The following is a 14,931-nucleotide window of genomic DNA, read 5'->3' on the forward strand; positions in this document are numbered from 1 at the left end:
TTGGCGTAAACGGAAACTCCTAGGTCCAGCCATGCCTAAAACCTACACAGTCTTGCTCTTATTTTACAGCTTTCTGTGCCAGTAAGTTGCCTTTATACTTAAAGAAGTTTAAGTTGGGTTCTCTGTCACTTGTAGCCGTGAGCAGCACCACGCTACACTCATCTGTCAGTATTACCACCACCGCTACCACGTAGTGATCAAGTGCTGCTTCCTGTCCAACCAACAAAATGGCTTTGGGCAGTTCTTCTTAGGCACCCACATCTCCGGTCAGGTAAAGCAGGAAAATCACTCACAAAGTTCTTAAGACTGCAGCTAATTCCAGCAACTTCAGGCCCGCCTGGGTGGCGTCAGCTCCAGCCAGCTCTGCAGCTCTGTAGGTCAACCAGCAGAGTTCTTTCTCCTCTGCCATCCAGATCCTGGACAGCTGAAGGGTCAGCACTGGGCACAAAATGGAAACTCAGCAATATTCACTGTTATCTACTCAAAAACATTTTCATGTGCTAGATCCATGCCAGGTCGTGTCATGAGCAAGACTGACAAGGCCACCGCTTCCACGGAGCTGATCTGGGGGCAAGAGGCATTAAACGGATGCTCGTGTCAGTAACGAGGCTTGCCACCGGGACAAGTACTTCTGAAGGAAAGTACCGGAAATGGGATGCTGGGCAATGCTTCCCCAAGGTCAGCAGGGAGCAGGTGACCGCCAGCCTAAGGGTTCAAGGCAGGAGAGTGCATCATTCGCTGGAGGAATTCACCTGGCAGGGGTCAGGGGAAATGAGACGAAGCTCGAGAGGGGACAGGCGGCTTGCAGGCCATGTCAAGCATCCAGGACATAGCCTAGGAACAACGGGAAATCATGGTAGGATCTTCATCTGGGGTTGGGAGCGAGATTCTCACATGGGGGAGATCACATCAACACACTGGATTTGGAGCCAAAGTGGATGCAGAAAGATTCATTCGGAAGAAGATGACCGTACGGTTTGGACAGGGCGGAAGGGATGGAAACAGCAGGACAGAGGTCACAGTCCACACCCACTGTGTCGCTCCCCCTCTTCACGGAGGAACGACACTGGACCCTGCGCTGTTCTTTTGTCTGCTCGGCCCTCCCCGGGTTTGCTGCTGGTCCTTCCCGGGTTGTCTGCCAACCCCTCCACCTCCGTGGAGGGGCGGCTCCCCCTGCCACTTTCCCCGCTTCGGCGGAGGAGCGGCACACCGCCAGCCAGCTCTCTCGGGGGCTGCTCAGGTGTTCCTTCAGATGTTCCCAGTGCATGGTGTCTCTCTCCTCCTTTATAGTCCTCTTCCACCAATCCCAACTCTGCTACCCACACGCCGAGTACGCTGCTCTCCTCCAATCAGGAGCAGGATCAGCTCCTGCAGCTTATCAGTCAAATTGGCGAGAGGCAGCTGCGTAGAAGTTTACTCCTCCCCAGCGCCATATTGTGGGAGAGCAGATGCATAGAATAAGTCTTAATTCCAGTAACTTAGTCTAGTCTCAGTTGCTCCCCACACCCCTGAACTCAATCTGCTGCTCTGCCTGTTTCTGTAAAATAAAGTTTTATTGGCACAGTCACTCTCATTGGTTCGGTTTGGCCTGTGGATGCTTTGCGCTTTCACAGCAGAGTTGCAGACGCTGTGATGGAGACCACATGGCCTTCAAAACTGAAAAATGACTCACAGAAGAAGGTCTGCAGCCCCTGAGTGAGAACCTTAACTCAGAAAGACTTGGCGATGGAGTGCCACGGAGAGGAAGGGTCAGAGGTCACACCTAGACAGTCGCTCACACACCTGAGTCAATGAGAAAGAAGGGTTACTGGAGGAGGTTTATAAGGAAAAGGATGAAGCTGCTTAAATCCACCCACCCCACTCCCCAACCTGTGTCACATGGAGAAGGGGGAGGTCAAGCTGTGTGCAGACAGCCAGGCAGCTTGCAGCCTGAGGGCACTGTGACGTCTCCTCTCGACCCTGATGCACCACGCGTCTGCCAGTCCTGGGCCTCCCCTCCTGGGAGCACGGAGAAGGAAAAGGAAGGCCTGGCGTTCACTGGAGGGTTCTCCAGCGGTGGCAACTCATCTTGCTGTTAATCAGCTGAGGCTCGAGAATTCCTCACCTAGGGGGTTCCTGGAGCCAAGGCAGCCAGGGTCAGACACAGGTTCTGCATGGAGAATGGAACTGGCCAGGCTCACAGCGTGGAACTGACCAAGATCGGGGACAGAACTCCAGCAGACACAAATGACCCCATTGGTTCCTAACGCCAGCCACTTCCTGACCAACACATCTCCTGGTGGGAGCAATCATAACAAAAGGTCTGAAGCTGTCTGTTGCGTGCTGAGCCTAAACTGTTGGGGCTGAGAGAAGAATTGCAAAATGTGCAGGCAGATAAGAAAGCTCACGCTAAAAACCCGCCAGTGGCCTCACACAGAACATAGTCACGTGGACACGCACACACGCACACCCCTCACACCCTTGTCCATCGCCAGTCCTCCTCGCACACAAAACAGGTAGCCTGGTATACAGGGCACTGTTCCCATCCTTGGAACCTGCACCTCCCTGTGCAGGAGCACTTGGAGTAGCAGTGAGACTACATGTTTGCAGCCCTCTTGGGACGGTGGAGACAGCCAGTGGTCAGCCTTGGTTCAAGCCTCAGTCTGGTAGCTCGAGGTAGAAGAGTCCTTTCTGCTCCCTGGCCTAGTCTCCTTCTCTGTAAAATGAAGGGCGGGGCTTAGTGACGTCACTGAGGCTCCTTCCAGCTCTGACACCTGTGGTTCTGGAACACACACCAAAAACTGGAAGCCCAGGGCAGGCATTTGTCCTGGCGGTTAAGACGCCTGCATCCCACCTCAGTGGTCATAGGTTCACGTGTTGTCTCTGCTCCAGATCCCAGCTTCCTGCTGATGCGGAACCTGGGAGGCAGTGACAGTAGCTCAAGTGATGGAATGCTACCATCCCAGGGGAAGGCCTGGACTGGGTTCCCATCTCCCAGCTTTGACGTGGCCCAGCCCCAGCTGTTGCAGGCAACGGAAGGGTGAACCTGTGAATGGGAGCTCTTCCCGGAGGTCTGTCTTTCTACCTCTAATATTTAAATAAATTTTTAAAACTTAAAAAAATATATTGGGAGCCCCAAGACCAAACACAACCCACAAGTCTATGGAGCTGTTCTGGGGTGGTTTCACCCAGTGTTAAAAGATGTGTCGGCCGGCGCCGTGGCTCACTAGGCTAATCCTCCGCCTTGCGGCGCCGGCACACCGGGTTCTAGTCCTGGTCGGGGCGCCGGATTCTGTCCCGGTTGCCCCTCTTCCAGGCCAGCTCTCTGCTGTGGCCCGGGAGTGCAGTGGAGGATGGCCCAGGTGCTTGGGCCCTGCACCCCATGGGAGACCAGGAGAAGCACCTGGCTCCTGGCTTTGGATCAGCGTGATGCGCCAGCCGCAGTGCACTGGCCGCAGCGGCCACTGGAGGGTGAACCAACGGCAAAAGGAAGACTTTTCTCTCTGTCTCTCTCTCTCTCACTATCCACTCTGCCTGTCAAAAATAAAAAAATTTAAAAAATTAAAAAAGAAGATGTGTCATTGGCTGCTCACATTTGGTTTGTTTTTTTAAACTGACATAATATTTATACCTATGCACGGAGTACAATACAATAATTCAGTAAATGCATACATTCTGCAGTGATCAAATGAGGATAATCAGCATTCCCATCTCCTCAAACATTTGTTATTTCTGTGTCTGGAAAGTTTAGACTCTCCCAGTCTGGTTATTTTGAAATATGTGACACCCTGCTATAGACCAGCGTGACCCTAGAGAACACTAGAGCAAGTCCCTCCTCTCTACTGGATTTTCATCTGGTACTCAATGCCTCTCTATCCCCTGCCTGCTACAGTTGCTGTCATTCTAGAGTTTGGAGAGTTCTTGAGAAAGCCAGGGCCTCCAGCGTGCCACCATCGCAACCCAGCAGGCTGCACCTGCTTCTCCCCACGGCCACACCCACTCTCACTAGACAGCAGCTGCGCCTCCAGGTGGGTGGCCCTGCCTGTCATCCCTGTTCCTTGCCTCTTTCTCTGCCTTACGCCCAGCAGCCTCGCTCCTCTCTGTTACTTCCAGGTATCTGAGAGCAAGCCCTGCCTGAGTAGATATTTAAGGTGACACTGGAACTCTGACTATGTCCTGAGCTCCTGTTTCTCCCGGAGGCACCAGAGCTCTGCACTGGGGGGGCTCAGAACAAGAGACACACATTCGCTCTGTGCTCTGGAGGCCAGAAGTCTATAAACTCGAGGTAGCCTTTGATTTTGGAAGCAGGGTTGGATCTTTCCTGAGGCTCTGGGGGAGGATCTGTTCCCTGCCTCTCTTGTAGTTTCTGATGTCTCTGGCAGTCCTGGGCATTTCTTGGCTTGTGGCTGCATCTCTCTGGTCTCTGCCCCTAACTTCACATGGTGGTGGTGGTGGTGGTGGTGGTGGTGGTGGTGGAGGAGTCTCTGAGTAGCTCTGTTCAGACTTCTCCCTCCCTACAAGGATTCTAGTCATACGGCATTGGGGCACACCCCAATGACCTCATCTTAACTTGATGTAGACCTGCACAGAAGGGCACATTCACAGGAACTGAGGGCTAAGACCTGGACGTACTTCTGGGGCTCATAGTTCCACCACAAGACTCAATGTGCTCCATCAAACATGGGTGGATGGCCGGTGCTGCGGCTCAACAGGCTAATCCTCCACCTGTGGCGCCAGCACACTGGGTTCTAGTCCTGGTTGGGGCGCCGGATTCTGTCCAGGTCGCTCCTCTTCCAGTCCAGCTCTCTGCTGTGGCCTGAGAGGGCAGTGGAGGATGGCCCAAGTGCTTGGTCCCTGCACCCGCATGGGAGACCAGGAGAAGCACCTGGCTCCTGGCTTCGGATCAGCGTGGTGCACAGGCCGCAGTGCACCGGCTGCAACGGCCATTGGAGGGTGAACCAACGGCAAAGGAAGACCTTTCTCTCTGTCTCTCTCTCTCACTGTCCACTCTGCCTGTCAAAAAAATAAACAAACAAACATGGGTGGAAATGAGCATCAAAGAGAAAAATCCTTTGGAAGCCCAAGCTTAGGCACATTTCCAACTGAGTCATGGCAACTGACGCGTGTATGAGAAGGCCAAGTTCCTTGCATCTGAATTTTACCTTTTGTGTTAGTTTCTTGTACTTTGAGAGTTAAGTTTCTGCAGGGATAATTCCCCTCCCAACATAGAGAAGCACCAAGAAGTCGGGGGCTGGGCTCCTGGATGCCTGGAGAGCCACGGGGTACAGAGAAATCCTAAGTCTCTTGCTCCTATACAAAGGAGTTTCCTACAAAGACATGAGGCATCAAGAAGGACACAACAGGCAGGTGTAGACGTCCTGCCCAGGCTGCCTAGCAGGAATCTCCCCAGGAGGAAACATCAGACCCTCAGTGAGAGGGTAACCGGCCCTCGCTCTCCCAAGATGTCAACGTCACTAACAAGAGGGAATGGTTCCAGCTTGACACAGCCGCTACAGGACGAGGCCCTGGCCTGGCTCTTGTATCAGGAAAAAACTCACTATGAAGGATACTCTCAGGGCAACTGCCGGATCCGGACTAAGGCTACAGAAAAGCACCGATTCAATGTCAGATTTACCGAATTCTGTGGCTCTCTCTGGTTAGTAAGAATGTCAGAGAGTTTGCAGCCTGGTCACAGGTGGTTCACAAAAAATGAGAAACAGAGGAAGCAACAGGAGAAAATGCTAAACACAGATGAATCTCAGTAAAAAGGTCACAAGAGTCCTCTGTATCATTCTGGTGAGTTCTCTGTAAGTCTGAAATTACAGTCATTTCTCAGTGTCTTTGGGGCATTTGTTCCAGGACTCCTGCAGGTACCATAATCCACAAATGCTCAAGTCACTAATACAAAACAGCACTGTGCTCGCACATGACCTATGCACAGCCTGCAACAGACTTTACACACCTGCAACACCTAACGTGATGTACAGAGCTGTGATACTCTCTTGTTTAGGGGGTAAATGACAAGGGGAAAAAATCTTTCTTTTTTTTTTTGTTCAGTACACTCTGTTGCTTTCCCGAGTATTTCTGTAGTTGGTTGAATCCACAGAGGTGGAATTCGCAGATAAAGAGGGCTGACTGCATTTCAAAATGAAAAGCTAAAAAAAAAAAAAAAAAAAAAAAAAAAAAATGGTGGTGCAGTCCAGTGGTTCTGAAATGCTGTAGCTTCTACAGAAACCTGGGAGAGGCTGTGACAACTCACAGAGCTGGACCCCACCCCAGGGCTTCTGACTCCGTAAACCTTGGTGGCAACACCAACGATGCACATTTCTAATCATCTCTCCCATGCTGCCACCACCGGGTCAAAACCCATTCTGAGAACCTCTGGAGTAACCTGCTTAAAACTGAGGAGAGAGCTGATGACGGCAGCTGGAGGGAAGCAGGACCAGCACTTCCCCACAGGGGCCTTGGAATTGTCCTACTTGTTTGCAGATTCACCAATGTCAATGCCAACCAAGCACGTACCTGCAGGCCCACCTGGCACGTACGTGTCAGGGACCTGCTGAAGGCTGAGGTTCTGAAACAGAGCAAAGGTGGCAGCAACACGGTGCTGGGTCCGTGGGATACCAGCGTTCTGCTCGCTCATTCTCAGGAAGCAAAGTCCTCTGGGTGACTCCAGGGGCTTCTAGTTTTTCCCTTGGAAGTGCCAATGTGGAGTCAAGTCTGGCTCTGCATCAAATCCCTCACGATTCTAAGACTATGGTTCAGGCAATCAGCTTCCATCGAGACACACGCTTCTCTGCCTCCTCTTCTGGGGGGTAATGAACCTTGGCCTCAAGGCTCATTACGCCCCATTATATAATCAGCCCCCTCCTGAGTCCCTTTACGGTCCTTCCAGCTGCCTGCTCGGGAGCTGCTGCTCAACTTTATCACTCTATTGCTCCCCGCAGCCTCCTGCAAGAAATCAGCCTCCTGACGGAGCTGCGAGGTGTGCAACAGGCCAGGTTCTCAACCGAGGGTCAACCTCCCTGGCCTCACCTTGTCATAAGACAAAGAACAGGAGTTGCTAAAGAAGAGACAAGGAGAGGGTGTGAAGAAACTGGCCGGGATGAGACCAAGACACCTCAAGGAGGCTGTGTGTCCTGAGACTGTAGCTCCACCCGGTGCTTTCAGAGGGTGGGACATCCTGGAGTTGTCAGTCACTGGTTCCCCTGCATAGCTGCTACCGGACATGCTCAACTCCATGGGCAGCTAATAAAGAAACATCTAGAAAACTGCAGGTGACGAAAGTACGATCTCATTCCTCATCTTCAACCAAAGATGTCCAGGATGAATGAGTTGACAATGATGCCCAAGGCTCAGTACTGGGGTCATTTTAAGCAGCTGCCTGCTCCCTACAGGGATGGCTACCAGCTGGAATGATGGATCCCTTGAATATTAAGGACAGGATCTGGGCTGGCCCGAGTGGGTGCTGCATGCATGCTGACAAAGAGGTGTCCTTGGAGCAAGGCTGTCACCCACAATCCAATCCCCCACCCAGGAGAGGAATCCTGATCCAGTTCGGCTCCCTACTTGATGAACAATCAGGTTTCAGCGAAGATGGCGTTGGAATTTCACAGCCAGGCACTGTAGAACACAGGACCTAGAATGACTGCAAACTTCACCTCTTCACCTTGTGACCTCTCCCTGGGGTGGGCATTTGCCATAGTGTTTAAGATACTGTGAGAGACGCCTGTATGCACGTCAGAGTGCCTGAGTTCAAGCCCCGCTTCGCTGCAGATTCTAGCTTCAGGTCAGCACGCACCTAGAGAAGCAGCAAGTGACGGCTCAAGGAGTTGGGTGTCTGCCACCCATGGGGAACCCTGCACTGGGTTCCCAGCCTTGGCTTCCATCTACCCCAGCCCTGGCTGTTGTGGACAATTAGAGCGAGAACCAGCAGATGGGAGATCTCCATTTCTCTCTCTCCTTCCCTCCCTCTCTCCCTCTCTCCCTCTCCTTCTCGCTCTCTCTCCTCCTTATCCCTCTCTCCCTCTCTCTCTCCTTCTCTCTCTCTCTCCTTCCCTCCCTCTCTCTCCGCCTTTCACATGATCAAAATAAGTAAACTTTAAACATGCAAAGAAAAAAATGGACTCTCTGAGCCCCAGTTTCTTCACCTGTAAAAATGGGGGTGGTAATAGGACCTCCCTTAAAGAGGACTGTGAAGTTTAAAGGAAATAATAAAAGTGAACTGCTTTGTACCACACTAGGAATCTTGTCAACAACTCATCCACGGCAGTGCTGTTGTTACCATCACTTCCATCACGGCCACAAGCTTTGCCTTCGTAGAACATAGAGCAATAGCTCCCAAAGCCACCCTGGCCCACACTAGGAAATGTGCGTGCCTTCCTCATTTTATCCTCGCTGGGTAGACAGCAGACCCAGGAGGGGAAGTGATCTGGCCAGTGACTTACAGCAAAGTGTTCACTGCTGTAAATCCAGTCACTTCCACCATCTGGTAACGAATGATGACGCATCCCCCAGGCCCCATGTCACCTCTTCCTTCAGAGGGCTTCGGGTCAGCCTGACCTGCGCCACCTGAGGTCACAGCCACAGGTCCATAGCTTGTTGGAGCAGAAATGGCCCATGCGTGGACAGCTCCCAGCCAGGTACACTGGAACAACACGAGGCACACAAAGGCAACGTGGAAGAAACAGGGACAGTCCCTGACTTGTGATGGCTCAGCTCACAACGTTTTCAACTTTGCAGTGGTATGGAAGCATGCCAGAGCAACCATTCTATTTTTCTCTCAGTACAATAGTCAGTAAATTACATGAGATACTCAGTACTTTCTTATAAAACAGGCTTTGCCATAGGTGATTTTGCCCAACTGGAGGTGAAAGTAAGTATCTGTTTAATGCAGGCGAGGAAACCATGACACTTTGTGCGTCAAGTGTACCTAATGCAATTTTAACTTCGTGCTATTTTCCCCTTGTGACGGGTTTGCTGGGTAATAACCTCACTGTGAGATGAGGGGCATCTGTACAGCAAGGGTAAGGAGACAAGCACAGTGCTCTCTGTTTCTCTGGGAAGTAGACTCATTTCCGAATCAGCATCTCCACATTCAACAGGGGAGGCTCAAGTCCTGCCTTCTGTGCGCACCCAGCCAAAGCCACGGACCCCAAGGGCAGGGACACGCGGAGTCAGGTTCCCTCTGTCGCTTCCCTCCTTCCCCTTACTCATCGCCCCAGACCAAGAAAGTAGGGTAAGCCCCATGGAGGTCATGACCTTCTTACAGGCCACACGAAACAGCTGGGAAACTCAAGGTCCCAAGGCCCAGCCATTCTGCAGCCAAGTCTGCCTGAGGCTGTCTCCAGATGTTACCATCCAGGCTAACACAATGGTCTATTGCCACCTCACCTGGTACAGACCCAGAGGCAGTGCTGACAGTGACAAGGGGACACCATGGCCAGGACACAGGACCAGGGGCTCCCTGGCCTGGGCCAGTGGTAGAAAGGTTGGCTCCAGGGCCCAAAGGCTGGGAGTTCTCTGAAATTCAGAGTGGCAGAGGAATGGGATATATCGCAGACCAGTATTCTCACGATATAAAACCATCGGTCTAAATGAGCCAAAAGATTGGCCTGGGAAAATTTCAGGGGCAGGCCCTAGAATCCCAGAGTCCCTGAGATAAGGAGTGACCCTCATGGAGCCTCTTATCGGGCTAGGGTTTGACTACATTCAGAATGTACCCCCACAAGCAAGAACACTGTTCTGAGCCTCACTGTCCTGATCTGAGAAATGGGCACTTCACCACCTGCCCACAGTCCACAGTGAGTCTTCCCTGGGACAACGCAGCTGAGGTGCTAGGCGGAGACAGAGGCCACCCGAGCAGTCAGTGGCAGCTGGACTCCTGTTGCAGTTCACCGGGTTAAGGCACTGCTTTCATCACTGGCATTCCATACTGGAGTGCTGGCTGGACACCCAGCTACACTGCTTCTGCTCCAGCTTCCTGCCAATGCACCTGGGAAAAGCACTGGAAGATGGCCCAAATGCTTGGGCCCCTGCCACTCACAGGGCAGAAGCTGGAGCTCCTGACTCCTGGATTCAACCTGGACCAGTCCTGGCCATGGTGAGCATCCGGGGAGTGAGCCAGCAGATGAAAGATCTGTGCGTGTGCGTGCGTGTGTGTGTGTCTCCTTCAAATAAATACATCTACAAAGAGAAATTAGCGACAGCAATGGAGCTCCTCACTTCCTGGTGTGGAGCCTGCTCTCCACTTTGCTCCTGTCCTTTGCTAAGGGGTGGCAGTGGTAAGTGGGCCCTTGGGGATCCAGCTAACACTTGGGTTACACACTCATCCTCCCACTGAGACTCAAGCACTCTGTTTTGCTCTGGGAGATTAGAAAACAACCTGTCTGCTGACAGGGAGCAGAACTGGCCAAGGGGCGGCGGTGCTCTGGGGCCTCTTCCTGCTCGGAGCTGCTTTGTTACCAAGGACCTGCTCAGCCCCCAGGCGAGCAGCAAAGCCCTGGCTCTCGGGTGGGACCAGCTCGGGGGAGCAAAGCCGGTTGCCTCAGGGACTCCTCAGCAGGCTCTGCAGCAGGGGCAGGTGTCCAAATGTGCAAGTCTGTGGTTTGCTTGCTTTTAAAGTATTCTTTTAAATTTTATTTATCAGAAAGAGAGAGCAAGAGCGAGAGGGAGAGGGAGAGAGAGAGAGAGAGAGAGAAAGCTCCCATCTGCTCATTTGCCTCCTAAACGCGCACAGGGCTAGGGCTGAGCTAGGCCAAAGCCAGGAGCCTAGACCTCAGTCTGAATGGAAGAGAGCCAGTTATTTGCGCCATCGCTGCTGCCTCCCTTGGTTAATGTGGGTAGGAAGCTGGAGTCAGGAGATAGAGCTGGGTATCTACTGAAGCCAGGCCCTGGGATGTGGCGTGCAGGTGTCTTAACTGCTAGGCTGACAATCCACCCCAGGTCTGATGTTTCTACTTCAGCCACAACTAAAGAGCAGAGCGGTGCTCAGACCAACACGGAGGTGGCCGTGCCAACACTCACTCATACAACGGCCAGGCCCAAGGACAGATGGTGGCTGCTTTGGCATTAGGCCAAGGTAATTCCAAGCCCTTTTGGGGCTATGGAAAAGCATGGGGGTGGGGGTGGGAGGGCAGGCAGAGGTGAAGCACAGGGCATTGAGCCACGGCAGCCCAAAACTATCACGAGGCCAGAGGCTGTAACGCTACGAGGGACAGGATGCTAGTGACCAGCATCAGGACTGCTGCTGTTTGTTAGCCACTGACTGTGTGCCTGGCACTCTGCCCAGAACCTGAAACGCATGAGCTTGTCTAAGCCTCCCAACCACCCAGGAGATGGCTCTATGATTTTCTCCCACTTTACAGATGTGGAAACTGAGGTTTGGAGAGGCCCTTTTAACTCAGTCGACATCAGGCACACTTCTGGACAGCAGCAGAGCCACCAGGCATCCCCATCCTGGGCCCATGGCCCCAGCCATGACATCGCCTCACCCCATTGTCACCACCCTCTCCTGTCCTTGTCCTCCAAGCCACTTTGACTGCCACGCAGGCCCACCCCATTTCTGGTCTCTGTGACAGTGATTTGTCTCGACAACTTAATAAATCGGCCTTTGGTGTGGACCTGAGTGTCGTGGTGCTATTTTAGTTTGCTCGATGCAGAGGCTATACACCCAGGGCGCGGGGACAAGGCGCTCTCTGGCTCTCCTCCTAACTCACATCCACAGGCCTCTTCCGGTCCAGACCCTCAGCTGTTTCCTGCAGTGGACGTGCTACGCACATTTATGGACCGAACCACACAAGCAGCTGGCCCCAGCCTCGCTGTCCAGCTGGATGGTGGGCATTATGCGGTCCTTTTTCCAGAAAGACCATGGCCACGCTCTCCCCCAACAAAGCTGAAGAACTCTGGGGCAAAGGTCACAACAGAAACCCTGCAGGTAAGGAGACATCCCGCCGGGTCCTTGAGGGGTTTGGGCGTGGACCACGCCTGATGCTTAAGCTTGAGCTCCCCACAGTGAGAAGCACCAGAGTCAAATCCCAGCTCGACTGCTCCATGGCAGTGTGGCTCCAGGCAAGTTCTCTAACCTTCCCGAGATGCCTGTTCCTCATCTGGGCAACAGGATTAACCCCGGTGCACAGCGGATTAATCCAAGTGCCAAGCGAGGTGCTCAGTGTGGGTGATCAGTCCAAGCTGCTCTGCAGTAAACATTCCTTAGCATTCACTGGAGCACAGGCAGCATGGCCAGCCTGAGGCTGTATCAGGGGTCAGGGGTTACTTCTCCCACATTCTAGCAGCCGAGCCATGAAAGCCACTCTCTTAGCTGACGGACCAGCAGGGCTTCATTCAGGGCCCCGGCTCTGACCACCTCTCTGCCTGTTCAGCAAAATGAGCCTCTGGGCAGAGAAGATTAAACGCCTTCTTAGTCCTCAACCCTTGATCACCAGGAAGTTCCATTTCCACTCCGAGTAATAACCACTCCGTCTCCCGCAGAAATTCGTGAGCACAGAATGCAAACCACCCCGGGCCACGCTCAGCCCGCAGCCCACTTTGAACCCAAATACGTCTCTGACATGTACAAGTCGTGGGTGTTGACCTGAGCTGGGGTAAAATACACAATTTAATCACAAATGCCGTAACCACAGTGGCCAAGAAAAAAAAAAAAAAAAACGTGGCGAGGCAGCTGAGGGACCGGGGGGAAGGCGAGGGAAGGTGGATGCTCCTTGGATGGGCTGCATCCTTGCTTCCCTCTGCAGGTAGAAGAGCAGGACCTGCGGACGCCTGACAGCAGCCGGCCCACCTCCTGAGTGCCAGTTACGCCCCCTTCAAAACCACCGAAAGGGGCGTGCGTGGCGCAGGCGGGAGATGGGCGGGCGGATGAGCTGCATCAGTGATCAGCAACCTCTTGACGAGCCCTGCGGCACCTGGCGCGGAGGGTAGCAGGTGTCGGGGCGGCGACCAGGACTTACTTGCAGAGAAGCTGGCCTCGGTGTGGACGGGAGGGGTGGAGGGCAGGAAAGGCGCGTGTCCCACGAAGAAGGAGCGCAGCGAGCGCTCGGCCAGGAGCGGGGAGCGCTGCTGGGAGGGGATGTTCTCGCAGCTGCCCACACTGCTGTGGATCTTGAGGTTCAAGGGCTTGCTCTTCTTCTTGGCTCTGGAGAGCAGACAGAAAACAGAACGGGAAATGGATCCACAAGTGCAGAGTCAGAGCAGGGAGACCCAAGGGATCCAAAGCTCACGGCAAGAAGCTGGGCTTTTTGGTCAAGGGGAAGGGGCTGGGTAGTGGGCTTTTGCCCCTCGCCCCCTGTGGAAAGCCGGTCCCACCATGGAGCACAGAGAAGAGCCATTCGTGTTTGCTCAGCTCCCTGGAGACGCTCTAAAAAGCCAGGGTCAACTTCAGCTCCCAACTGCATCCCTCACGTCTGTCTGCACATTCTGAGTGCCCTGGGCCCCCCAGCCCTGACCCAAGGCCAAAATGCTCTTTGACCAAGGCAGCAAACTGCAGGCAGACCACAGGTGTGTCTGGAAGTCTGTGTCCAGCTGGCATTCACCCCCTGAGCATTCCAGTCCCCAAATCCACTGCCCTTCCTCCACACGCAAACGATCAACCCACTTCTGTAGAGGTTAAACTGATGACTTTCAAGAGTCCCTGAGGAGAGAGAAACTTAGTCTTTGGCAGAATCCAGCATCCTTTCTGGCAACTACTTTTTTTCAAAAAAAAATTTTATTTGACGGGGTGAGGTAGGGAGAGAGAAAAAGGTATCTCCCATCCCCTGTTCCACTTCCCAAATGCATGCACAGACAGGGCTGGGCCAGGCACCCAGAGCTCCATCCAAGATGCCTACATGGGTAACAGGGACCCAAGTCCTTGAGCCATCACCCACTGCCTTCCAGAGTACATATTAGCAGGAAGGCAGAATCCAAAACAGAGCCAAGACTTGACACCAGGCACTCTGAAATGGACTGCAGGTGCCCCAGGCACACTCTTAGCCACTGCATCCAATGCCTGTCCCAACTGCTGTTTATCAGGACTTCTGGTATTGGGCCCCTGCTTTGGAGCTCACCTATGGCCCTGCCTGGGCCTGCGTTCTGTCCCACTTTAGAGGTGCTGAATGCCATGGGGCACCTGGGGGTGCTGCAGAGGCATGGGGTAGTTGTGAGAGGAGCAGCGCTGCTTGGGGTAGAGGGGCTTACAGCATCCTGATGCACTCAGCTCTGGAGCCATTCTCTCCAGATTTAAATACTGGCTTCACTATTCTCTGGTGAGTCAGTGAAACTCGGGTGAACTCAGCTCTCTCATCTGTAAGAGTCTTCTGTAGGTTGTGGAGAGGACTAAAGGAAACACTTGTGTGAGTCACTTGATACTAAGTATCGACATTAGCTGTAACTGTTATTATAGAATTGCCAATGCACCTGAGAGTCCCTTTAAAGAACCAATCTACAGGTAAAACTACGTGGAACTTCTAGAACATTTGGTCCTACTTTGTGGGACTCTTTAAACCCCAAGAGATTAAAGGATCTTCTCTGTACCTCTTGTGCCTAGCAAAATGCCTCACATAGCAGACACTGAAATCTTTCTTGTATGTCCTCAAAATGGCCAAAGAAGGAAGGTGAAAGAAGAGGCCAGGCCAGGAGCCCTCAGCTCCCAGATTTGATCCATGGCTTGATGGCTCAAGCACCTGGACCCTGCCATGTATGTGGAAGACTTGGCTTGAGTTCCAGGGTCCTGGCTTCACTGGCCATGATGGGGATTTGGGGAGTGAACCAGAGAGCTGTCTCTCAGTCTTTGTCTATATGTGTGTGTCTCTACCTTTCAGAGAAAGAAGGAAAGAAGCAAGGAAGAGAAGAAAGGAGGAAAGAAGAGAAGAAGTGTGGGGGGGCAGGAAAGGAAGGAAAGAAAAGAGATGATAGATAGATAGATAGATAGGCAGAGTTTAAAAAACCCTGTATGCTGAG

At 52.9% G+C, this 14,931-nt stretch overlaps 1 protein-coding gene across 2 annotated transcripts in view; it reads right to left on the reverse strand.

The window, feature by feature from the left end:
* KSR2 (kinase suppressor of ras 2) overlaps positions 1 to 14,931 on the reverse strand; it is a 435,190-nt gene that overhangs the window by 179,585 nt on the left and 240,674 nt on the right. For both annotated transcript variants that reach the window (XM_070065978.1, XM_070065979.1), the window contains exon 5: positions 12,945 to 13,129. In XM_070065978.1, the coding sequence (XP_069922079.1) occupies positions 12,945 to 13,129 (185 nt within the window). The remainder of the gene's footprint in view (positions 1 to 12,944; positions 13,130 to 14,931) is intronic.

This window comes from Oryctolagus cuniculus, chromosome 21, assembly GCF_964237555.1.
Source record: "Oryctolagus cuniculus chromosome 21, mOryCun1.1, whole genome shotgun sequence".
Classification (NCBI taxonomy): Eukaryota; Metazoa; Chordata; class Mammalia; order Lagomorpha; family Leporidae; genus Oryctolagus; species Oryctolagus cuniculus.